At 43.6% G+C, this 26,736-nt stretch overlaps 1 protein-coding gene across 1 annotated transcript; it reads left to right on the top strand.

Moving 5' to 3' along the window:
* The first annotated feature begins 418 nt into the window (after nucleotides 1-418).
* Nucleotides 419-23,622, top strand: LOC143654272 (uncharacterized). Its single transcript, XM_077125993.1, has 2 exons — nucleotides 419-879; nucleotides 23,366-23,622. The coding sequence occupies exon 1, from the start codon at nucleotides 477-479 to the stop codon at nucleotides 792-794; it is 318 nt and encodes a 105-aa protein (XP_076982108.1). The 5' UTR covers nucleotides 419-476; the 3' UTR covers nucleotides 795-879; nucleotides 23,366-23,622.
* Nucleotides 23,623-26,736: the final 3,114 nt, after the last annotated feature.

The following is a 26,736-nucleotide window of genomic DNA, read 5'->3' as shown; positions in this document are numbered from 1 at the left end:
GCCTGTGTGGCTTGAGATTTTGTGATTCTATTTTTAGTCAGGTCCTCCCTGAGCCACTGTTGTCAGACTCTCTGGCACCTTCTTAGGGCTCCAGGGCACCTGAGCTGTCTTCAGCACAGCCCTGATGCCCCAGCGATAGCTGGAGCTGGCCTGGGAGGTCCCCGGCAGCCTGGAGGACGGAGGGGGAGGAGGCGCCAGGGAGGGGGCACTTCATTTCCAGCTGCGAGCCGGGATGCAGCGGTTCTCCCCCGCCCAGAGGTCTGCCGCGGTGTGGCGTCTGTCCCGGCTGCAGCCTCGCCCGCAGGGGACGGGGAAGCGAGGGGCGGGGGAGGGTGGGGGAGCGCGCGGGGCGGGGGTGGGGGGCGCGGGGCCGCGGGGCTGGGCGGGGCGGGGCGCGCGGCTGGACCCGACCGTTTTCCCGACCGCCCTGGTGGGATGGAAGACGGGCGTTGGTAGGAGTGGAGCGGGCCGAGAGGATGGTGGTGGTTGCGGAGCTTTCCCCGAGCGCTGGTTCTGTGGCCGACGGAGGGCGCTCAGGGCAGCCTCTGCGTTCATCCTCGCGAAAGGCTGGCGAAGTCCCACGACGGCCGCCCTCGCACAGCCCCGCCACCCGCCCCGCGGGAGCTGCCAGCGTCCTCAGCGGCCCCTGCCGCCAGGCTGCAGCCTCCCCCCGCCGCCCTGCCCAAGAGAACGCCGGGGCCGGGGCATCACCGACCTCTCTGAGGGGTGCGGAGAGCTACTGTCCCGCGGTGCCGCCTGCACGGCTGTGGGGCCTCGCGGGAGCGATTCTCTAGTCCTCACCACGGCCCTCTCCCGAGTGGGGAAGCGCCGCCCCAGCAAGGTGAAGCAACTCGCTGGGATCACCAGGCTTCGAACTCGGTGAGCTGGGCTCCTAAGTCTACACTTCTAACCATCCTACTACACCACCTCACCCCAGAAAAGCACACGGGCACACGCACGTCCACACATGTGCCGCACACACGCGCGCACTACACTCGATTTCAGGGGATTCGGGCGCTCTCCTGAGGATCTCCATGGTCCCTTTTAGGGTCTAGCTTAAGAACATCTCGAGGATTAATAAAATTAATAAAAACTCAAAACAAAGGCTTTTGACTTTACCCTTCCAGGAAGATCATGTGCTGGAAGAGGGAAGACCCAGGACTGGGCCTTCAGCCAGGACCTTCTTTTCGTCAATTGCGGATTCCAGGGGCCAGCTCAGGGTGGGGAAGGGTCAGGCAACTCCCTCACACACCTGCTCCCTGTCCTGGAATTCCTGGCCTTACATTTTCCTCGCCTGAGGACAGAGAGCCAGGGCTCCTGTCCAGGGAAAGTATCTGGGAGATGGGCAGGTGAAGAAGTTCTACAGCTGGATTAGGACATCTTAAACTATATCAGAACCACCTGTTCAAAAGTAAATTCCTGGGCCTAACCTGGCAGGGGATCTGTTGAAGTCTGAGGTAGAGCCCAGGAATTGGTGTTTCTAATAAAAAGCCTGTGCTCCTAATAAGATAACCTATTGACCAACACTAGGTCAGAGTCCCTATCAACCTTGCTGCTGGTTCTTCTGGTCCAAAAGGAGGACTCTTGGTCAGTCTGGCTTAAGCTTGGCAAGAGCACAGGTGCAGAACCCAGAAGGGGCTACCCTGGGTTTGTTTGTTGAGCAGGGAGAGAAGTGGGGGAGTCCTGGCAGCTCCTCCTTGATGGTGTGCCGGCTGCTTGGCGCCCAATCTACTCACCCTTCTTTGCTCCCCTGCTTCCTCTTGGCTGGTCTTTACTGAACCTCTACTGTCAGCCATGTGAGGTGCTATAGGATACAAGACTGACTTGGGTATGGCAAGACATGGTCCTTGGCCTCAAGGGACACACAGAGCCCAGTTGGAAAGAGGTCAACTGAGGAGTGCCGGTGAACTGGGTAATCTGAAATCAGGGGGTAAGGGAGCCAGAGCCTAACCCAGGGGACAGAAAAGCAGAGTATTCTGGGAAAGGTGGGGTGGTTCCAAGTGAGATGCTGGTTGGGGACATAAAGGCAATTGAGGAGAGTTTGGGAAGTAGACCGGAAGTAGACAAATCAACTGTCCTGATTTGCCTGGGATGAAGGAGTTTCCCAGGGCATGGAAATTTCAATATTAAAACCAGGAGAAAGTTCTGGATAAACCGGATGGTTGGTCACCCTGCAGGGAAGGTGGAATATCAGAAGGCCCTATGTGCTCTCCCAAGGCACAGGACAGCCCACCTGAACTCATCGCTCCAGAGCCTCTCTACCCAGGGAGGAGGTGAAGGAAAGCTAGGGATTTTAGGTAGAGACTTCTGGAAGTTTGAGGACTCAATTCTGAATATTTGAAGCTCTTTTACAACCCTTCAAAGATCCCCAGACAAAGAGGACTGGACCAGATCACCCTAAATTTCATGTAAACAGATAAATGACACTGCAAAGAAGCAGTGGCAACGTTTCTGTACACTATGATTACTTTCCAGAAACCTGCAACCTTCAGATGGGTTCCTAGGCCAGATAAATCCTGGAACCCAGAGGGGCCAACCTTTCCAGAACATCAACTAGTTCGATCCCCCTATCCCATATTATTGACAGCCCTTTCCAACATGAAAAAGGTAGAATGGCCATAGCCCAAATACCCGTGAAGAATGGAAGAAAGATCAAAGGAGAAGGTGGAGTTATAAAAGAGAAAATAGAATTTAACAAATGAGTATGACTGCTGAATCATTAGATGGATATTTCTTTTAGTCTCCAATGTTTTGGAGCAGCTAGAAGGAAAAACCTAAAGTTATGGAACTGTAACCCATACCAAACTCTGAAATCTGTTCTATAACTAATTGTTGCAGTATGCTTTCAAATTTATTGCTTTTTTTATATGTATACTACTTTTCACAATAAAAATAAAATACAAAGTAGTGGGAGGAGCAGTGGTTAGAAATAGCTAACTCTCAGTTGAGCTCTTGCGATGCACCAGGACTGTGGTAATGTCTTGCGGGGACTGTCTCATTTAATCCTCCCACCCTCCCTGGCAGATTTCATTACCACCATATGACAAATGAGCAAAGAGAAGCACAGAGGGTTTAGGTCATTTGCCCAAAGTCTCACAGCCTCTCATCGGCAGAAGTGGGACTTTGACAAAGACCACCTACTTAACTGAGGTTCAAATGTTGCATCACAGGACATTGACTGCAGCTGGTCAACTGGGAACTCCCCAAAGTTTTAAATACTCATTCATCACAGACAATGGAAACCATAGCAAGGAAATGACTTATGCCAAAGCAGGACATTCAAAAGAGAAATCTCGAGGCACAAAGTCAAAATGAGTTCTTCAGAGCTTAAGGTGTTGGAGTCACACCCTGAATAAGTTGACCCAAGAATCTCGAGTTAGAAGAAAGCTTAGGCGCAGACATTTGGAGATGCTTGGAGGGCCGACAGAGAGAGAAGCAATCAGGACACAGACATTTAGAAATGCACAAGTCCCAGGAGATACCCAGGGCTGAGAGGGCCAGCAGAAGCCAGACAGAAGCCAGAGGCCAGCAGAAATTGCCATATGCCTTTCCATGAGATGCTAAACAAGCCAGAACCTGGAGAGAGCCAAGGTGAGCTAAGAGAAGGAATCCAGAGTTTCCCCAGAAAAGCTAAGAATGGACCTTCATTCGAATTGCTAGCCTTGCAGCCTACCCTATGGATTTTGGACTCTTGCTTTCCCACAGTTGCACGAGACACTTTTATAAATCTCTTATTTACAGACATCTCCTGTTGGTTCCGTTTCTCTAGAAAACCTTGACTAATACACCTTCCAAGGTTGTTAAACATGTAAAGTGCTTTCAATACTGCCAGGCATATGGCCAGCACTCATACAAATGTCACCAGTGATGGTGGTTAATGCCGGATCCCTCCTGGAGAGCATTATTGTGCTTTCAAGCTCTTTGGGTTCAGCAGCAATTGTAGTGAACAGACCACATCTGCTGTTGTTAGAAAGTTTTGGCATTCCATGGCTGTTTTCATACAGTACAATGCTATACAAGGCTCTTCCTGTACCACTGGTGCAACAATGAATGCAGCTCAAGCCAGTCATACAAAAGTAAAAGTATAAACAGTTGCTACCAAGTGTTTGAAAGCTACATTCCTAGATTCTAAAGACTCTTTAATATCAACATTGACAGAATCAGAGGAGTAGAAACAAGGAGATAAAATTTCAAATGAGGGGGAATCCCTGGGATAGTTAAACAGGTTTGTCTTTCGGTATCTTCAAAGGGTAACTTCCACCCTTTGATCTATAAGAGGCTCTCAGATTATAAATAATGTCCCCAAATTTTGTTGTTTCCTCTTTCTCTTCCGCCAGTTTTAACTAAATTGCATATTCCTGCAGAGGGAAAAAGTTACATAGGACACTCAAAATCCTGTGGCAGCCTTGACAGACAACTTTAATCCTAAGGCTGCTTCACCTACAGTGTACATAAAATCCTACAGAATTTAACTACCAGGCAAACATGTTTGTATGGGAAAATGTTCTCAGTGTTCAACCTTTCATTGCTTAGCTTATATCTTCTGACCCTGCTCTATCTTGGCTCCTTGGCTGTCAAAGGCCAAACTTTCTCTGTCTCAAGACACCATTTTTACTTGAAGTGGATTTGAAAGAGAGAGGATTTTTTTTTAAGTCATTCTTGTGATGGGGCTTTTCCCAACCTCTTTCCTTCTCTAAGAAGTCTCTGGAGGTACCTGGCTGTATGAAACAACTATTTACATAATGTTTAGGCTCTGTTTAAGTTAGTGAAAGTCTGTACACCTCAAGTAGTCTTATAATCTGAATTTGCAGGTAGGGAGATGAATTAATACAAATAACGAGAGTTTGATTTCTACTGTAGCTATGCTTACACAATTTTATTTCTTGTTCTTGCCATATTTGTCCTGATGAGAACCTCCAGATGTTATATAGAAGTGATGATAACAAGCGTCTTTGTTTCTCATTCCTTATCTTTCAGGAGAGAAGCATTCAATAGTTCACCATTAAGTATAATATTTGTTTATTCTTCATTTTTTAAAAATCAAATTGAAGAAATCCCCTTCTATTCTCAGTTTACTAAGCTTTTACAAATGTTTATTATGAATGAGAGCTGCTTTATATCAAATGTCTTTTTGTCCATTCATCGAAATGTTTATATGGTTTTCTATTTTATTCTGTTAACATGATGAATTATATTGATTGATTTTGAACGTTAAAAAAAATTTTCATTCCTGGAATATGTGCCCTTAGTACGTAATGTGATGCATTATATATTTGACACATCACAGGGTATGGTCTTACATCTATAATCATGTGAGAGATTTGTCTAATTTTTTTCTTTCTTATAACATCCTTGTTTAGGTTTTAGTATCAGAGTTATGCTAGCCTCATAAAAGAGGCTGGAAAGCGTTCCTTCTTTTTAAACTCTGGAAAAATTGTACTTTAATGTCGTTTTCTTTTTAGTGGCTACAGGATCTGTAATGATGTCCCTTTTTCATTCCCAATATTGATAATGTGAACCTTCTTTTTTTCATGATCAATCTGGCCAGGAGTTGATCACTTTTACAGTGTTTTCAAAAAGCAATATTTTGGTGTTATTCTTTTTATGGTATGTTTTCTGTTTCAATAAGTTCTGCTTTTACCTTTAGTATTTCCTTCCTTCTGCTGTCTTTGGATTTAGTTTGCATTTCTTTTTCTAGCTTCTTGAGGTAGATATTTAGATCAGTGATTTTCAGTTTTCTTTTCTAATATAAATTGTTTAAGGTTATACATTTTTGTCTAAGTACAGATTAAGCTGTATCTCACAAGTTTTTATGGATCATATTTTCTTGCTCATTCTTTTAAACATAGTTCCTAATGTTCATTGTACTGTCATGATACATGGTTAACATTAAATTCCTCTTATTTCCCATTAATGGACATCGTTTCTAATCTTGTTATTACAATTGTGGCAATAAATAATATGGTACGGCAAAAAAAAAAAGAAGCTAGAATATCAACAATTCAGAGTCTCCTTATGCAGAAATGTGCTTTCTGGTCAGGAGGGCTAGGCAGCATTTGAAAAACGGATGAAAGACCAGTTGCATTTCTGCAGCATATTGGGTAACAAAGGGGGCCTCTCGTTCTCTGGGTCCAGCAAGATAACACTGCTAATTCTAGAATCTGTCCCATAATCACACAGCCAGGGAGAGGCACCAGTCCCCAAAGCACTCCCCAGACAGTTGTGCAGGCTCACCTGGAAGACGAAGGCAACCCTCACACCAGAGTTTGCCCTGGAGAGGAGCTCTGTAGCAGTGTTTCTCAAACTTTTTCACTACCACCCACGGTAAGAAATGCGTTTTTCTGTTGCAACCCAGCACATGCATGTGTGTATGCATGTGTCACAAGAAAATATTTACCCTTGTTAAATGCGGTGCATTCTGGTTTTTTTTTCAATCTATCTGATTTCATTTGTTTTTACGCAGGTTATGACCCTGTAAATTGATTTCACTATCCACTAATGGTTTATGATCCACAGCTTAAAAAACATTTAACACAGTAAGCTAGACCAGGGAAACCGATTAGGAGGCTTTAATGACAGGAATTTATATTATCTCAACCATGTGCCTTTCAATAGTATTTTGTGTTTACCCTACTTTCAGCTAATCAGCATTTTTTCAAATTATATTCTGGGGATTACCTTTATTCTAGGAGATATTATAAGGTGTTTTCCTCCAAGCTGGTTCTGCAGTCAAATAAGTTCGGAAAATGATACATACTATAGCTGCATCCCACATGTCACAATGCACATCAGCGTACTCAAGGCTCTGAGAAGGTCTGCAGTGACAGGCCTGATTGACTCTGTGTTCCTAACCTTTCCTAGGTTTTAATTTTTTAACTACAGAGCCATTTTGGGGAGTAAGCCACGTCTTCCCTCATGGAAACACCGATGTTCCTGAGAAGCCAGTCGGGGCTTTGTTGCTTCCCACTGTCCTCTGTGGTCCTCACTCTGTCCCTGGGAGGCCAGGACAGCAGGAGTACTGTTGGATCAGACAGTGCTACCTGTCTATCTCCCACATCAAGCTGGGGACTCTCAGTTAGATGCAGGAGCCCTCAGGCAGTTTCATGGTCCTAAGGGCTCTCTGGAAAGCTGGAGGAAACACCTCCCAGCAGAGCTGCATGCAGGGTGGAGGGGGTAGGGTGCAGGGCACCGGCAGCTCCCCTCCTAGTTAACCAGAGCACAGGTTCTCAGGACTCAAGGCTCAGCCTAAAGCTCCTCAACCTCCCTGGAGGCAAAAATGGGATGGGGGCCTGCTCTCCACTCCTAAACTGAAGAGAAGTGGCGGTGGCTCAGCCAGCAGAGCAAATAGCCACTTGCTTTCCTGACTTTCAGCACGTGCTGCGGCTCAAGTCAAACCTGGCCTGGGAGTCCTCCTTTGGATTTGTATAACAGCTCTGCAGGTTTCCTGGGTTGTGCGCAACTCCCCATCCTCCAGCAATAAGAGGTTTTTTATTGTTTGTTTGTTTTGTATGCTGTATGGCAGGGTCACATTTCATTCTTTTTCCATATGAGTATCCCGTTATTCCAGCACCATTTTGTTTCTTTGTTTGTTTTTGTTTGTTTTGCTTGTTTGTGTTTTGGGAAGTGGATGGATTGGGAATTGAACCCAGGTCTCCCGCATGGCAGGCGAGAATTCTATCACTGAACTACCCTTGCACCCCCTTTATTGTTTTTTTTTTTTTAAGGCGGTTAATGAATATTTAAGGTACAGTTTTATAAATAAAACATCTATATCTTGATTTTTACCAACATGAAAAAATTTTTTTCAAATCAATTCCTATGCTAAGCTTCACATATGGTGGACAAGGGGATTTTAGAGTCAAATCTAAAATCTCAGCACACCTTCATCAAAACTGGTAACAAGGTTTGCACTTAGCCTACCTTTGTGTTAACGCAGATCCACCTGCCACTGAACAGTAAACTAAATTATTTCTTCAATCTAATTTTCTCTTTTAGCTGAGGAGTCTACTCATTTACAAAAGACTTGCAGTTTTCCTGTCTTCCTTCCTTTTATACTTTGCTGTTTACTACCAGTTTGTGTTTTTCTCCCAATATAAATTATTCTTATAATCTTTAAGTGTACTTCCATTTCCATTCACTTTATGTCAGCTGACTTTTCTATAACCTATTAAATATAAACTATTTTCAAAAGGGCAGAAAAACATCTGCAAAGTCTTTGATTCATATTTCTTTTATTAAAATTTAAAAGAATTATTTGAATATGTGATTTATGCACCAGATTAAAAAAAAGAACAGGGATATACATTTCAAAATTTCTCTTCTGTCCCAGTCACCAAATCACTCAGTTCCCCCACCCCCCCAGGAGTCAAGCAATCACACCAGTTTCTCAGATCTGTGCATATGCAAGGAAAGAGTATATTCCACATCCATCTTGCACACAATTTGTAACATTCCACGCACTCCCTTCACCTTACACTTTTTACTGAATGGTGAATCTTGGAATTTGTTCCCAATCAGTATGCAAATACCTTTCTTACTCACTCCTTTGTGGACACCCCATAATACATTTAACCAGCCTCCCGCCGATGAACACTGAGGTTGCTTCCAGTGTTTTCCATTAGAAACAATGTTGTAGCAGGTCCCAGTTGTGCATGTGTGAGGGTGTGTGGGGGACAAAGTCCTGGGAGTGGGATTGCTGGGTCAAGGCACAGGCACTTCTCTAGGGGATTGTGGGGGCTGCCTGGTGACCGGGCTCTGGTAGGCTGGTATTCCAGGAAGAGACGTGGGGTTTCCCTTCCTTGTTGAGTGTTTGGTCACAGACAGCTTCACACAGTGACACTGGAGTCGGGAGGCAGAGGGTGTAGTTCTGCCCTGCCTCAAACCAGCTGTGTGATCTTAGGCAAGTTACACGCCGACCCAGACTATTCCCCTCCATTGTAAAATGTTGGAGCACGTAATGCATGGACCAGCTAGCTGTGGCTGCTTTGTGATTCTGCCACGTGTTCTCCGATGATTTTCCCAGTGAGGGATGAGGGCAACACTGAACTATTCTTACTGCCTTGCCTTGACCCATTCTGGAGTCAGTTCTACTTTATGAAAGAACTGCAGCTTTGTGGGTTCTCGTTCACTGTGGTGTCCCAGTGCCTAGAGCACTGTCCAATACAAACATATTGAGAGCCACATTTGTAATACTTTTTTATTTTTTAAAAATTGAAATCTAATTCACATACCATAAAATTCACTATTTAAAAGTATATAATTCAGTGTTTTTTTTTTTAGTATATTCACAAGGTTATGCATCCATCACCACTAATTTTAGAATATTTTTAACACCCCAGAAAGAAACTCCATGCTCATTAGCAGTCACTCCCTATTCCTCTTTTCCCCAGTGCCCTGGAAACCACTAATGTAGTTTCTGTCACTATAGATTTGCCTACTGGGAGCATTTCATACAAATGGAATAATTACAATTTCTGGGCTTTGTGTCTGACTTTTACTTATAGTGATGTCTTCAACATTCACCCATGTATTAGAACTTAGTTTCTTTCTATTGCCAAATAGTATTCCATTGTATTGATATAGCACATTTTTGTTTTTCCATTTATCAGTTGATGAATGCTGCTATGAGCATTTGTGAGCAAGTTTTGGGGTAGACATATGTTTTCATTTCTCTTGGGTAGAGAAATGAAACATTTCTACCTATTCCTAGGTAGAAATGTTAAATCATCTGATAATCCTATGGGTACCCTTTAAAGGAACTGCCAAACTGTTTACCAAAGTGACTGCAGAACATCAGTTTTTAATTTTGCTCATGTCCAATTTATTTTTTCTTTTACTTTTGTATGTGTGTGTGTCTGTGTGTGTCCTTTGGTGTGTCTTCTAAGAAACATTTGCCAAATCCAAGGTCACAAAGATTTATACTTATGATTTCTTCTAAGATTTCTATAGTTATAGTCTTACATTTAGGTCTTTGATCCGCCTTGAGTTAATTTTTGTACATTGTGATTAGGGGTCCAACTTTACTCTTTTGCTTGTGGCTATCTAGATGAGCCAGCACCGTTTATTGAAAAGGTTCTTTCCTCTATTGAATGGTCTCAGCACCCTTGTCAAAAATCAACTGAACTAAAGCAAGAGCACTGAAGAAAGAAAGAAAGAAATGGGAGCTCCTCAAAATTAAACACTTTTGTGCATCAAAGAACTTCATCAAGAAAGTAAAAAGACAGCCTACACAATGGGAGACAATATTTGGAAACGACATACCAGATAAAGGTCTAGTATCCAGAATTTATAAAGAGATTGTTCAACTCAACAACAAAAAGACAGCCAATCCAATTACAAAATGGGAAAAAGACTTGAACAGACACTTCTCAGACGAGGAAATACAAATGGCCAAAAGGCACATGAAGAGATGCTCAAAGTCCCTGGCCATTAGAGAAATGCAAATCAAAACCACAATGAGATATCATCTCACACCCACCAGAATGGCCATTATCAACAAAACAGAAAATGACAAGTGCTGGAGAGGATGTGGAGAAAGAGGCACACTTATTCACTGTTGGTGGGAATGTCAAATGGTGCAACCACTGTGGAAGGCAGTTTGGCGGTTCCTCAAAAAGCTGAATATGGAATTGCCATATGACCCAGCAATACCATTGCTAGGTATCTACTCAGAGGACTTAAGGGCAAAGACACAAATGGACACTTGCACACCAATATTTATAGCAGCATTATTTACAATTGCAAAGAGATGGAAACAGCCAAAATGTCCATCAACAGACGAGTGGCTAAACATACTGTGGTATATACATACGATGGAATATTATGCAGCTCTAAGACAGAATAAACTTATGAAGTATGTAACAACATGGATGGACCTTGAGAACATTATGCTGAGTGAGACTAGCCAAAAACTAAAGGACAAATACTGTATGGTCTCACTGATATGAACTGACATTAGTGAATAAACTTGGAATATGTCATTGGTAACAGAGACCATCAGGAGATAGAAATAGGGTAAGATGTTGGGTAATTGGAGCTGAAGGGATACAGACTGTGCAACAGGACTGGATACAAAAACTCAGAAATGGACAGCACAATACTACCTAACTGTAATGTAATTATGTTAAAACACTGAATGAAGCTGCATGTGAGAATGATAGAGGGAGGAGGGATGGGGATATAAATGAAATCTGAAAGAAAGATAGATGTTAAAGATTGAGATGGTATAATCTAGGAATGCCTAGAGTGTATAATAATAGTGAAATATACAATGCACAAATTTTAAAAATGTTTTTGCATGAGGAAGAACAAAGGAATGGCATTATTGCAGATGATAATTAATACTTTAAAATGTCACCTTATGTGTGAGACTAAAGCAAAAAATGTTTATTTGTTACAAAATTTATATTTTGACTAGAGCATTTCCTAATATAACTCATGTAGATAGTTTGATTGAATGTCATAAGTACTTGGAATCTCAGGTAGCACATGAGATTTTGTTGGTTTGTCCAGAGTGATGCCCCGATGAATCCCAGAGTGATTTGATCAGTGACTGGAAAAGTATTTGCAAGCCCCCTTCGGGGAATGGTGAGAGTGGGGAGAAATTCAACTTCCCCAAATTGAATTCTTGATATTCTCACAAGCAGTGTGGACAACCAAAGCTATAGGCTGAGCCCCCAGTCTTGGGGTTTGTTCATATGAAACTTAACCCCACAAAGGATAGGTCAAGTCTGCTTAAAATTTAGGCCTAAGAGTCACCCCCAAGAGAGCCTCTTTCGTTGCTCAGATGTGGCCTCTCTCTCTAGCCAACATGACGAGCAGTCTCACCACCCTCCCCCTCTCTGCATGGGACATGACTCCCAGGGGTGTGGACCTTCCTGGCAATGTGGGACAGAAATCCTGGAATGAACTGAGACTCAGCATCAAGGGAATAAGAAAAACCCTAGAATGAGCTGAGAATTAACATCAAGGATTGAAAGAAACTTCTCAACCAAAGGGGGAAGAGTGAAATGAGACTAAGTGTCAATGGCTGAGAGATTCCAAACAGAGTTGAGAGGTTATCCTGGAGGTTATTCTTATGCATTAAGTAGATATCACCTTGTTGTTCAAGATGTAGTGGAGAGGCTGGAGGGAACTGCCTGAAAATGTAGAGCTGTGTTCCAGGAGCCATGTTTCTTGATGATTGAACAATGATATAGCTTTCACAATGACACTCTGTGAATGTGAAAACCTTGTGTCTGATGCTCCTTTTAGCTACTATATCAAAGAAGAGTAGAACATATGGAATAAAAATAAATAATAGGGGGGAACAAATGTTAAAATAATTTAGTTTGAAATGCTAGTGCTAAATGAAAGCGAAGGGTAAGGGGTATGGTATGTATGATCTTTTTTTCCTGTATTATCGTTTTATTTCTTTTTCTGTTGTCTTTATTTCTTTTTCTAAATCGATGCAAATGTTCTAAGAAATGATGAATATGCAACTATGTGATGATATTAAGAATTACTGATTTATATGTAGAATGGAATGATATCTTAATGCTTTGTTAATTTTTTTTAATTAATAAAAAAAGATAAAAAAATCAATTGAAGACAGATAAAGTAAAACAAAATAAATTTTAAAAATCAATTGCCCTTAAATATGAGGATTTATTTCTGGACTTTCAATTCTATATCATTGATTTATTTGTCTTGATTCCTGTAGTTTTGTGTTAAGGTTTGGAATTGGGAAGTGTGGGTCTTCCAACTTTGTTATTCTTTCCAAGATTGTTTTGACTATTCTGGGTTCCTTGCATTTCCATATGAATTTTAGGATCAGCTTGTCAGTTTCTATAATGAAGCCAGTGGGAATTTTGATGGGGGACTGAATTGAATCTTTGGATCAATTTAGGGAGTATTGTCATCTTAACAACATCAAGTCTTCCAGTCCATGAACACAGGATGTTTGTCCACTTCTTTTGTTAAATTTTCACCTCTTTTGTTTAATTTATTCCTATTTTATTCTTTTTGGTACTATTATAAATGGAATTGTTTTCCTGATTTCATTTTCATGCTGTTCATTGCAGTGCATAGAAACACAGTTGATTGTTATTTATAGATCTTGAATCCTGCAACTGGGCTGAACGTATTTATTAATGCTAATAGATTGTGTGTATGTAGGTGTATGTGTGCGTGTATAGATTCCTTAGAAATTTCTATATGAAAGCTCAATAGAGTTTCATTTCTTTCTTTCCGTTCTGGATGTGCTTTATTTCATTTTCTTGTCTAATTTCCTTGACTAGAACCTCTAGTACAATGGTTAGTAGACATGACAAGAACAGACACCCTTGTCTTATTCCTGAGTTTAGGGGAAAACTTTCAGTCTTCCACCGTTAAGTATGATGTTAGTTGCGCACTATACAATTTAGTTTAAAAAAAAAGTAAAGAGAAAAAGGTGAAATTAATTTTACTAATTTTTTCACTTAGCCCAATATATCAAAATTATCATTTCAACATTTAATCAATGTAAAAATTAATGAGGTATTTTACTTTGCATACTAAATCTTTGACATCTAGTGTGTATTTTATACTTCAGTTCCTCTCAATTTGGACTAATTCAATTGCTTGTGCTAGTATTCACTATATTAGACAGACAGCACAGATCTAGAACATTCCTGACTCTAAGTAATAATAGCCAATATTTACTGAACACTTAGTATAGGCCAGGTATTCTTCTAAGCTTTTTCATGTATTAAGTCAATCTTCACAGCTGTCTGAGGAAACCAAGGCATAGGGAGGTTATATTACTGCCTCAGAATTGCCCAGTGAGTGAACGGCAGAGCCGGAATTTCAATCTGGGGTATCAGCCTCCAGAGCCTAAACTCTTTAAGAAAAAAAAAGTTTTTATAACCACGTTGTTGGCGTATAATCCATATATCATAAAATGTACTCATTTAAAATGCACAATTAGATAGTGTAAGTATATTCACAGGGTTTGGGAACCATCACCACAATCAATTTTAGAGCATTTTCATCATCCATAAAAGAAACCCCAGGCCATTAGTGGTCATTCCTCATTTTCCCTCCAAAGTCCAGCTATAGGCCATAGCTAATCTATTCTCTGTCTCTATAGATTTATCTATTCTGGACAATTTCATATAAATGGAATCATACAATATGTGGTCTTTTGTAACTTTCACTTAGCGTAATATTTCCAAGGTTCATCCATGCTGTAGCATGTATTGATTGGTACTTCAGTTCTTTTTATGGGTGAAGAATATTCCATTGTATAGAAATACCATCTTTTCTTTATCCATTCATCAATTGATGGGCATTCAGGGTATTTCCACTTTGGGGCTATTATGAATAATGCTGCTATGAATATTTGTGTATGAGTTTTTTGTGTGGACATATGTTTTTATTTCTCTTGCGTACATCCCTAGGATTGGATTTGCTGGGTCTATGGTAGTTAGGTGTAAGCTTTTGAGGAACTGCCAGACTGTTTCCCAAAGTGGCTGCACCGTCTTACATTGCCACTAGCAGTGTAGGAGGTTTCTAATTTCTCTACCCCCTTTCCAGCACTTATTTACCTTTTGATGATAGCCATGCCAGTGGCTGTGAAATGGCCTGGAGCCTAACTTCCTAACTATTAAGAAGGCACTCAATGGATATTTCTCAAACTTATGAAAAAATAAACACAACTCCTCAATGTCAGTTGTGTGTTCTGAATAATAGAGCAAAATGGCTCAAAGTTTGCTAACAAGGAGCTTTAATACAAGAGAAGGGTGTTTTCTCTAAAACAGAGTGAATTTCTGCCTGAATCTGAGTCATCCAAGGAGCATTTTAAAAGTGTAACTTTCCAGGCTCCATTTCTACATATGATTTGTTAGATGAGATGGGCCAAGGAATCTGTATTTTTAAGAAGTTTCCACAGGTGATCCTGCTGTGCAGCCAGCTTTGGGACCCAGGGATCTAAAAGGGCCCACATTTGCAATAACCCAGTCATTGGAGTGTCGTTCAGAAAGGCAACTTTGTGGGAAGGGCATGGCTGAAACCTGGCCGAGTTCTGGAAGCTGGGGCCCTGTTCAGTGTTGTATCACACATGCAGGGGAAAGAAGAAATAAGACTCACTGAGGGTTTACATCTGTCTAAATCTTTACATGCAACTTTTCCTTTAGTCCTCAAAACACTTCCGCATGAGGTAGGTACTCTTCATTATTCCTTCTTTCCAGGTGAAGAAACCGAGACTCAGAGGGGTTAGGTTGCCCAAAGTCTCACTCCTCAGCAGAGCCAGGGTTTTAAACAAAGTCTGTTTTGTTCCACTTTGCTGTTTTCCCTTCAGGCCATTTCTTTGCCCTTGAGACACTCAACAGGGTAAGGAGTAGCCAAGACACCCATTAAAATAAGTGGTAGCCAGAAAGGCCAACAAGAAAGAAGATGCTAGGTGGGGGGTGTGGAGTGGATATGGGTGAAATGGGGGCAGGAGGTGGTGGTGGAGGAGCAGGACGAACAGAGGAAAAAGAAGTGGTTCTTTCTGGCAGGGCCTTTGGGCAGTTTCTAAGTCCCAAAACTCAACTCCTTCCTGCTCCATCACCATAGTCCCCTGTCACTGGGCACTTGCTGGTCTGGATGCTAATTTGCAAGCTCACCTTTTATGCCCCAGAAGGCGCTCATGTCCTCTCCAGATAGACTCAGGTAATACATCACGTATTCCTCAGTGCCTGTGAAGCAGGGCTAAGTGCTTTCAGGTGCTATAGCTCATTTAATCATCCATTTTCAGAGGAGGAAACCAAAGCTCAGAGACATAGAGAAACTTGCCTTAAGTCACAAGGCTGAGATTCAAACTTGTCTTTTGACTTCTAGTCAGGTGCTCTTTTCCTTCCATCGGTGACTTTGAATTTGGGGTGGGTTGTGGGTCCCTTTGAGTGAGCGCCATGTGTAGGCATGGGGCTGTCATAATGCCGTGATTTAAAGGCAATGCGTAGACCCGGTTACCATGCTATCTTATTCAACATATGAGAGGCCCCTCACAGAAGCAGGAGCTTCACCAGAACAGATTAAAACCTTTCAAAGCCAAAGGCAACTTAAAAGAGTTGGTTCATTACAAAGAGGGGCCCTTTCCTCACAGGCCCGTGGAGACCAGGAAGCCATCAAAGGCTGAAGCTGGGAAACCCAGCTTCCTGCCTCTGGTCTCAACTCCCCACCACCAGAGCCACCGATACCACGAAAAGTAACACCAAACCCAACATACACCCTCCCGAAGTCATTCTCCTCGTGATTTATTTCCCTGCTTCCTGTTGATCTTTGAAGGTTGTTTCATTTCGCAGCCTCTGACTTCTGTTCACAGCCCACTGGGTGCTGCCCCATCTTGAGAGGAACTGGCGGCTCTTCAAAAAGAAAGAGAAGATGGAAGGCAGGAACCGCGTCCTGCCGCCTGTCATCACCCACTTGGCTGGGAAGGTGGGGGGGGGGGGGGCGGGGACGCTGATCCAGCTCCTGTTCAAATTCGAGGTCTCACAGATGTCTTCACCGCCACCCCTCAATCTCTACCTGGAATTATTTAGCCAGCTCTGGGGGAGGACTGGGCCGCAGCACACAGTGTCTTCGGGGGCAGCCAAAGAGAACTGCCTTTTGCCCCTCCGTGCTTGTCCCCTGGAAACCCAAGAACTATAGGCCCCAAAATACTTCTTCTGGCCATAATTTCCAACTGCAACCCTCTCCAGGAGGTCGCACGAGAGCCCTCAGCAGGACAACCTCACCCTCTCCCAAGCCCTCAGCCTGCCTTGTAATGTTTGTTTCTGTCCTCTTTGCCAGACTGTGAACCGGAAGAGGGGCAGGGATGACTTCTTTTTTTTTCCTTTGTATGCTGTATGGCAGGGGTCACATTTCATTTCTTTTCCATGTGAATATCCCTTTATTGAAGCACCATTTGTTGAATTTTTGTTTGGTTCAGTTTTTGTTTGTTTGCTTGCTTATTTGTTTGGGAAGTGCTTGGGCCGGGGATCGAACCCCGGGTCTCCAGCACAGCAGGCGAGAATTCTATCACTGAATCACCCTCGCACCCCAGGGATAACTTTTTAATGACTCTTTTTATAAATGATACAACGAATACATGTTTACTGACCTGGAAATATCAAAAAATTCATGCAGAAGGAAGGAAAAACGGGTAAAACTTATCTATGGCGATGCCCCACCTAGCAATTATTTCAACAAATTGATCTTTCCATTTTCTTATGCAAACACATACACACACACACACACAATTTACTGAACAGAATGGAATCAATTACTCTATTTTGAGTTCTGTTACTCCTTTTTGCCTGTTCAATAATCTTAAAACTTTTTCATATGAACATTTTATATAATTTTAAATCACTGTATTGTATACTATCAGTTATCACAATTTTCTCAACCAATCTATTGTTGGGCATTTAGGTTGTATAGGTTTTATACAAGTAATTTTTAAATAACAGCTTTACTGCGATATGATTCACATACTGTAAAATTCACCCACTGAAAGTGTACGATTAGACAGTTTTAGTCTATTCATAGCATTTTGTAACCACCACCCCAAAGAAACTCACACCCATTAGGAGTCACCCTACCTCTGCCCCCCATTTCCACCCTTCCCCAGCCTCGGGCAGACACTAATCTATTTTGTCTCCACAGATTTACATATTCTGGGCATTTCACATAAATGGAATCACACAGTACATAGCCTTTCAGTTCTGAATTTTTCTTTTGGAACTATGCCTAGGAGGGGAACCTAGTCTTATAGTAACTCATGTGCAACCTTTTGAGAAATGTCAAGTTGTTTTCCAAGGAGAGGTCGTAGCATTTTATATTCCCAGCAGCCATGTACCAGGATTGAGTGTTCCAATTTCTCCCTTTCCTTGCCAGCACTTGTTATGGCCCACTCTAACCACCCCAATTGGCTTTTTGTGCCACACAGCACCCAGATCAGGTCCTTGAATGTAGCATTTTGTGAATCTGTTTGTTGGTCTGAATTTTCATGCAATTTCGCTCAACAGAAACTTTTTGGTTCTCTGAAACTCATATGACACATTATGTCCCCCACCAGCCTCTGCCCTTGGACTGGGAGAGCACTTCACGGAGGAGACATCTTTGCTGGGAGACAGTTGTCGCAAAGTATGGCTGATCTGGGCTTGAATTGTTTGAACTGACTTTGAGTTGAATTTGAATTGTTTAACCACTTGAGACTTAGTTAAATCACCTGTAAAGTGGGGATGATAATAGCACCTACCTTGGGAGATAATGCAAATCAAAAACATGTCAGGTTCCTTCCCCTCTGCCCTGGAAGGATGAAGAGTTGGTTGTTAGGTGAGCTGGGGAAGGACACACTGAGCAGAGGGAACTGCAGGTGCAATGGCACAGCAATGTGAAAGCAGGCGGCTGGAGTGGGGCGAGTGGGGTGGCACTGTAGAAATAAAGCCGAGGCAGGCGGAGGCCCAATTGCAAATAGGCTCCTTATATGTGAAGGAAATCGGAGTTTATCTTTCTTCCAAGTCAGAGGCAGCCTCACAGGGATCAAACGACCACAACTGGATATTAAAGAGCTCTGGCTCTAGCCGTGTAGAGCTGAAATGTCTCAGGGAGTAGAGCCAGGGAGCTTGGAGGCCATCGAGAGGCTGTTGAAATGAATTCAGGTGGGAAATGAGGAGGCTAGGCTGAGGTGGTGAAATGGGGCAGAAAGAAGGGCCACAGAGAGATTAGGACACAGGGTCAGTAGGATGTAGAGGTCACATAGCCTGTAAGTAAAGGTCGGGAAAGTTCCCTGAGCCCTGGGGAGGGAAGCAGACTGCGCTACAGGCCTCATCTTATTGGAGCCTCACAACACCTCAGCAAGGAGGTAGCCGCTTCCCTGTTTGCAGATTAGGAAACTGAAGTTCCCAGAGGGTTAGTGACTTGCCCAAAGTAGTAAGCGGCTGGGATGAACTGTGGACTCAGGTCTTCATCCGGGGTCTCTCTGGGAGAAGGTGAGGCTGTGCCTAGGCGGCAAAGCCCAGGGTGGGTTTGTAAAGGGGGAGCAGGGGGAGGGTAGCTGTTCATGGCGAGGTGGCTCCCTGTGGCTTGACTCAGGTGGGTTAGGCGCCAAGGCAGAAAGGGCCTGGAGTGAGAACATCTGCCTGCCAAGAGCTGGGTTGTCCCTGGTCCTCTCTTCCTCAGAGGACTAAGGACAATAAGAAGCCTTGGAAGTAGGGAAGAAGTGGGATGAATCAGATGCTGCCTGCTGGGCCCTTCCCCCACCCTCCCTCGAGATCCCGGCCTGTGCCAGGGCCTGGACCTGACCGGGACTCCAGCCTTCTGGGTTCAGGGCCGATGCTGCAGCGTCGAGTGTCTCCCTGAGCTCTGCCATCCGCCGGGCCCCAGGGTCCCCAGCCCCTGGCAGGGAAACTTAATATTCACACCAAGTAGTGCTGTCCCAGGCCTGCCTGGGAAACCCCATCCCCCTGGCCTCCCTCGCCGGAGCAGGTGAGCCGAGGCACAGCTCCCCAGAAAGGAGTAAGGGAATGGGGGAGGGGGTACCAGGAGGGGACCCCCAAGCTGGCAGTCTTCACACTGAAGTAGAAACCCCTTACTTCCACTTTCCTCCAGGCTGCCCCTGCCCCCACCCCCACCCCCACGGTTTCCTTCATGTGCTCAGCAGCCTTTGTCCGCTAGGCCCTGCTCCCTTGGCTTAAAGTCAGTGGAGGCCCAGATGGGGACATGGCAGAGAGCCATCTGGGCTTTACCCAAATCCCTGGGCTCACCCCCGCCCTCCAAGGCCTCAGCCTGCCTCATCCCACCAACAACCCCCTTCTCTGTCCCAAAGTCTTTATCCATGTTTACTGTCTGTCAATTAGCCAGCCTCAATGCCCTGCACACAGAAAGCCAGCCAGCCATGCGTGGCAATCCTGGGGGACCCTCCCCGTGTCTCTCTTTTCCTTGAGGCTGGGGGGATGGGGAAGAGGAAGAAAGGCCGTCTGCAGTCTCCCCTCCAGCTAAACGTGGTCATGGTGGTGGTATCTCTGCAGTCAACTGTTTCTGCCTCACCTCAGACGCTTCCTAGGCACCAAAAAAACCTGTCTCGCTGCAGTAATCACATGAGCTGCCCCCGGCCTTGCTCCTCCGGGAGAGGGGTAGAATAGAGCAGAGGGACAGAAGAGACAAGAATTGGGGGTCACAAGCATTGTCTGTCAGAGAGACAAAGTGGCCCAAAGGCCTCTGGAGTCTGAGATATCAGCCTTCGAATCTTGACCCCACCTATTAACTGCCTTGGGCAAGTTATTTAGCCTCCTTATGCCTGTGGTTCCTTACTCTTAAGACAGGGTAGGTAAGAATGCACTTACCTCCTAGGGGTGCTGTGTGAGGGCAGCAGTCCAGCTAAAGCACCTGGCACACTGCCTTGGACAAGGTACGTGCTCCATACATGCTGGTGGAATTTATTACTCTGGTACTTTTCTCCATTAGGCTAAACTCTCTCAGAGACCCAAGGCCACACATTCCTGGGGTCTCAGGGCAATAGGGCTGACTGTGAGGGCACTAGGCCATCAGGCAGTTTTATTCACCTGCACTTAGCATGAATTGGTACCAACTTGCAGCTGTCCTCAGACAGGCTGTGAGCTCACCATGCTTCACTCAATGATGTCAAATGTCCTGGGGCCTTCCATGTGAGGGATCAACCCCAGCTGGAGGAAAAGGAAAATTCAGTCAATCCAAATGGCCTTAAAGTCAAGGAGAAGGTCTGAGGGGAAGATGGACAGTGAGAAGTTAGCTTGTGGGTCTCCCTGTATCCCAAACAGTAGCTTCCGTGATACATCCTCTAAAGCCCCCTGCTCAGAGGGCAGCCTGGCACATACACTGACTCTAACCAGGGGCAGATCAAGACCTGGTTGCTTCTGCGTGGGAGCTAACAACTTGGTGTACCTTCTGTTAATAACCTTTAAATATCTGTTACTCTTTACCAAAGTAGTTGGGCACAGAGAATGGCGGAGGCCCAAAGTGGGGTTGGGGGGACAGTAATGGGCTTCAACCACACAAACCCTGCCCAAGACAAAAAAAGCCTGCTCTTAACAAATCCTCATCTTTGGTGACCAATTAATGCTAGACATCTCAAGGCCTTTCCTCACCTCGGAGTATTTCATCATAGTATTCTTTCAACCCTGGTACTTCCTAAGAGGAATTCCAGTAAGTCAACATTCTACATCGTTTTCATACAGTATGAAAAGACTTTAGACTTATAGGCTGGAGCCCTGATTAATGGCCCAGGTGACCTGCCTCTTATTTCATCTCTGGCTCCAATGATAACAACTGGTTCCTTGAACTTCAACCAAAGGAGAATTCTCTATACAAGGAAATGTGTCTTAGGAGCTGGGACTACCGGAGGAGCAGAATACACTGAATCTCCAGGCATGAGTTCTTGCAGAAAGGACAGGGTTGACCAGAGAATCCATCAGGAAAATTTGTTTCCTAAGAGAAACAGAGGGGCTAATGCTGATAGGGGAAGTGAGGGTAGAAGAGGCAGGACTTCAGAGTGCTTTCTCCACAGCCCATTGCCAGTCATCTTTGTCACCCCAAAGAGCTGGTTCCACCCTGGATCAGGTCCCATCTCCCAGTAGAGAAGAGGCAGCTAGCTACCTTTGGAGGAAAACATCCACGTGACAACTGACAACTGAGAGAAATCTATATTTGGAAGAGGACGCAGAGTTGGGTGGGCCATTCCTGGGCCTTATCAGGGCACTGCAGCCCAGCATGGCACCAGGGCGGATGGGCTGTCCTATCTTTACCCAGCTGGGCTGGGCTCAATCCCCTTGTCCTCACACACCCCTGTGCTCAGTGCCACCCTTGCTCTGCTGACTCCATTGCCCTTCTATGCCACAGCCTACCATAATGGGAAAAAAGGCTTGCTTGCTTTCACAGCCATGGGTGAGGAGAGGCACGGCACTGTCAGGACTGGGAAAATACCTGGCACCAGCAGGAGGCATGGGAGGTGCATTTCAAGGAGAATTAACATCTACTCTATTACAGAGGATTTAGAAACAAAGTAAACAGCTCATCCAACTTGGGGTATTAACCACATTTCTCACTGGTGGCAAAATGGTCAGGGCTCCATTAGAGAAATGCAAATCAAAACCACAATGAGATATCATCTCACACCCACCAGAATGGCCATTATCAACAAAACAGAAAATGGCAAGTGCTGGAGAGGATGCGGAAAAAGAGGCACACTTATCCACTGTTGGTGGGAATGTCAAATGGTGCAACCACTGTGGAAGGCAGTTTGACGGTTCCTCAAAAAGCTGAATATAGAATTGCCATACGACCCAGCAATACCATTGCTGGGTATCTACTCAAAGGACTTAAGGGCAAAGACACAAACGGACATTTGCACACCAATGTTTATAGCAGATTATTTACAATTGCAAAGAGATGGAAACAGCCAAAATGTCCATCAACAGAAGAATGGCTAAACAAACTGTGGTATATACATACGATGGAATATTATGCAGCTTTAAGACAGGATAAACTTATGAAGCATGTAATAACATGGATGGACCTAGAGAACATTATGCTGAGTGAGTCTAGCCAAAAATAAAGGACAAATACTGTATGGTCCCACTGATGTGAACCGACATTCGAGAATAAACTTGGAATATGTCATTGGTAACAGAGTCCAGCAGGAGTTAGAAACAGGGTAAGATAATGGGTAATTGGAGCTGAAGGGATACAGACTGTGCAACAGGACTGGATACAAAAACTCAAAAATGGACAGCACAATAATACCTAATTGTGAAGTAATCATGTTAAAACACTGAATGAAGCTGCATCTGAGCTAAAAAAAAAAAAAAAAAAAAAATGGTCAGGGCTTAGATAAGTCAAGGCAGCAAATAATTGGGGATGCCCTGATCATTCTTGCTGCTTTCCATTTCCCACTGAGGTAGGGTGATGGCACAGCTGGGACCTCGGGCTTGACATGCTCCTCTGACACCTACTAGTGATGGCTCTTTGGACAAGTTATATGTCCTCCTGGAGACTCATTTTCCCCACCTGTAAAGCTGCGAATGTTTTGGTGAAATTAAACACAATAGTGTATATGAAGTACAGGGCCTAGGTCATATCAGGTAGCCAATAAATGTTCATTCTTCGTTTCTCACTGTCTTTACCTTCCCATTTGACTAAATTGATAGTTTATTCTGATTTAGCATGATACCTTTTGTTGGTTTTAAAATATGGCTATAAGTTCTTTGACACCCCTCCCTTTAAAAGGTGGAACCTAGTATACCTCCCCTGGAATGGTGATTGGACTTGTTTCTAATAAGTAGAACGTGGTGGAATTGTGCCAAGGCAAGGTCATAAGAAGCACTGTAGCTTCTGCCTTGTTCTCTCTCAGATTGTCTGCTCTGGGGGCCACCATGTCCTAAGGACACTCAAACAGGCTGTGGAGAGGCCCGTGTGGGGAAGATCTAAGATCTCCCACCAATAGCACCAACTTGCCAGCCATCTTGAAAGAAAATCCTCCAGCTCTAGTCAAGCTTTCAGATGACTGCTGTCTGGCCAACATCTTAAAAGACCCCCAAGTCAGAATATTCCTGAATTTCTGACCCTACAGAAACCAGGAGATACAATAAATGAATATTGTTGTTTTAAGCCTCTACATTCGAGAGTAATTTGTTGCAGAGCATCAGAGAACTAATACATACTTCACTGATTTCCAAGAAGGCTTTGAGAAACTGCATATAGGTAAAGGCATAGCTATAAACTAAACAGGAAACTTAGAACAAGATTCGAAAGATGAGAGCCAAGTAACAAAGGGGGCAGGTACAGGGGGGAGTCTGACTGTACCGAAAACCTGGTTGAAGACAAAAGCTCTAGGTTTCCTGGAGGTCAAGGCATAAAAGGAAACCTGATGGACTATAGTAAAATCACTTTCTTTTTTGGGTCTGAATGAGGACATGTATTTGCTGGGCCTTGAGATAAACAGCATCACACAGTACAGTGGAGAGCATCTTGGTTGGTGCCTTGCAGCCCCTCTACTTTGTGTAGCACGTACGGGCATGTTTGAACTGGTGAAGCTAAGTGCACGTAGTACGCTTATAATTGATATGCCTTTTGGTTTTCAGGAACTCTTGGCTCCAAAAAATAGGAAATTTTTTATTAATTATGTCTTTAACTTTTCACAGAGGTAATACAACCAGTAGATTAAAAAAGAAAAAGTAGGGCCACGGTGGTTCAGCAGGTAAGAATGCTTGCCTGCCAAGCCCGAGGACCCGGGTTCGATTCCCGGTGCCTGCCCATGTAAAAAAAAAAGAAAAAGTTTAAGAATTTTTAGAGAAATGTCTCCACCCCAACCCTGTTCCTCACCATTCAGCTCCATTGCCCAGGGGCAACCCTCTGTGCTTGACTTCTGGTTTAAACTTCCAGGGATATGTTATACATATACAAACAAATTATAAGTATTGTTTCCCCCCAATAGTAGCATAACATTGACATTGTTCCACACTGTACTTTTTATTACTTAATATCGATATACGACTTCAAAATAACACTCCTCCTAAATATCACAACTTTTAATTTTCTGAGTTTTTAGTATTTTATCGTTCAAAATTTTGAAAATATAAAAAAATCAAGAAAGCAAGTAGGATTTGTAATCCCATCACCAAGAAGTCATCACTGTTAAAAACATACGGTTTGGGGGTATTCTTTCCTGTCTTTTTCCCATGAATATGCATGCATATAATGTTTAATTTTTAAAGCTGGTGCCCAACTGTAGAAAAATTTTACGACTTTTTTTCCCCATTTATTTTTTATTTTTATTTCTTTTTGCATGGGCAGGCTTCAGGAATTGAACCTGAGTCTCCAGCATGGCAGGTGATAACTCTGCCACTGAGCCACTGTCACCTACCCTCCCGTTTACTTTTACACATTCCTCCTCATTCCCACCACACCATTATATTCTGAGTAGATGTGGATTTTTTTTAAAGAAGCATATTTATTTTGCTAATTACATTCTGTGCCTTGACTTTTTTTGAGTCTGCAGCCCACGGTGAGGTCAGCCAGGACTAAACCCTGTGGCTGAAAACTGAAATTGTGAGGCATCATTTAAGCCTGTTCAATAAAGACCTTCTTAGATTCCCATGATGAACAGTTAGGGGCACAAAGACAATAGATTACCAAGCCCACGTGTGACGGCCCTCAGGTTTCAAGGGGTAAAGAGAGAAAGGAAGCATCGTTCTTTCCAACAAGAGTTCAATATACAGTTGCTGCACTGACCACAGGGATTTCTGCCATATTCCTACAGGATTCCCCAGGAAGCTAGCTGCCTGAAATCTGGTCTAACAGTCTCTCCTTGATCTCACTGCTCTGGAATATCTTCCTCTGGGTGGAATCAACATAATTACTTTCAACTTCCCAGGGTACAAACCCCCACTTCCACCTAAGGTTTCTCATTGGAAAAGGGTTATCTGTCCATCCCGTATCATCTTTTGGTCTTTTTCTTTTTTGAAACAGACTGGAAGCCTGGCCAGGAGTTAAGTTACTTAGTCTCTCTCTAAAAGACCTCATTTTATTTTTCCTTCAGCGGAGATAATCCCATGGTATAAGACAGAAGATGAAATGAGATAATTTAATTAAAATATGTACAATACAGTATCTACACATGGTAGGCACTTGGTAAACTATAGCTATTATAATTATTATTTGCTTTACAGATCAGACTAGTGCCTCCAAATAGGATTTTCACCAAGTCACTTTCTGACTTGTACTATTTAAGAGAGATGAGAAAATCTTTTTGCTATGTATATATAATATACATGTCATCAACATGAACAGTATTGTTCATCATGAGCAATCAAAATGCAAAGTCTATTTTTGACCAAGTATGGTAAAGTACGAAAGGGTAAACATGGTAGTTTCTGATTTCCCAGAGCTCATGATCTTGTTTATTAATATATAATCAATAACATCAATTTACAGGCTGAGGTACATGATTCTGAAGTGCTACTGAAATTAATGCAATAAATATCCTCCATTAATGGGGACAGATAGAAACAAATTCCTGGAAAGCTAGGAAGACATCTGGGAGGTTGCATGCCTTCTGCTGGGTTCACAGGTTAGGGGAGATGGGTATAAAAGAGCTTGCCAGCGGGTAGGAGTGACCATTATATGGACAACTGCCAGATTAGAAGACTGATTGACTAAAAACAGCTCTCACTCCATGGTTCCCCAGATGATGACAGACCTGGGCTTCTAAAGGTAAGCCATGTGGAATCAAGAACTGTTTTGCTGGTATATAATCATAGCCTCATTTATTCCAGGAGAAGGAGACATTGACCACTCCCTTTATTTCCTACCTATCTAATTAGTGTTCTTGGGGAGCATCTTACAGTGATTCTCAGTGGTAGTGGTGGTGGGTGGCGGTGGCAGGGGGCACAGGGCCATCACTTGAGCTAATTTCTCTATGGTGAAACTGTGCCTCCAGATAGGGAAAACTGGTACCCAAGGAACACTTGGCCATCTCTATAGCTAATGTTTTGGTAGCATTTGGCTTTGTTCATTAGTCTTTTGTATCCCCTCTCAGGTAGGTTCTGGTATGAAATATTAATAACCTGTTTCTGCTGCTCTGCAACACTACTACAGGGCCGTGTCTGTAATCTCACAGGGCTGCTTTCACTGTGAAAGCCAGGTCAAGTCCTTCTGTTTCTATAGCACTCCTCTCCCCAACAGATAGGGCCATCTAACCCCCTCACCTGGCTGTGGTCTCCA

This window comes from Tamandua tetradactyla, chromosome 13 (assembly GCF_023851605.1).
Source record: "Tamandua tetradactyla isolate mTamTet1 chromosome 13, mTamTet1.pri, whole genome shotgun sequence".
In the NCBI taxonomy this organism is placed as follows: Eukaryota; Metazoa; Chordata; class Mammalia; order Pilosa; family Myrmecophagidae; genus Tamandua; species Tamandua tetradactyla.
The sequence above is the reverse complement of the archived record's forward strand: the minus strand, read 5'-3'. Positions and strand labels throughout refer to the sequence as shown.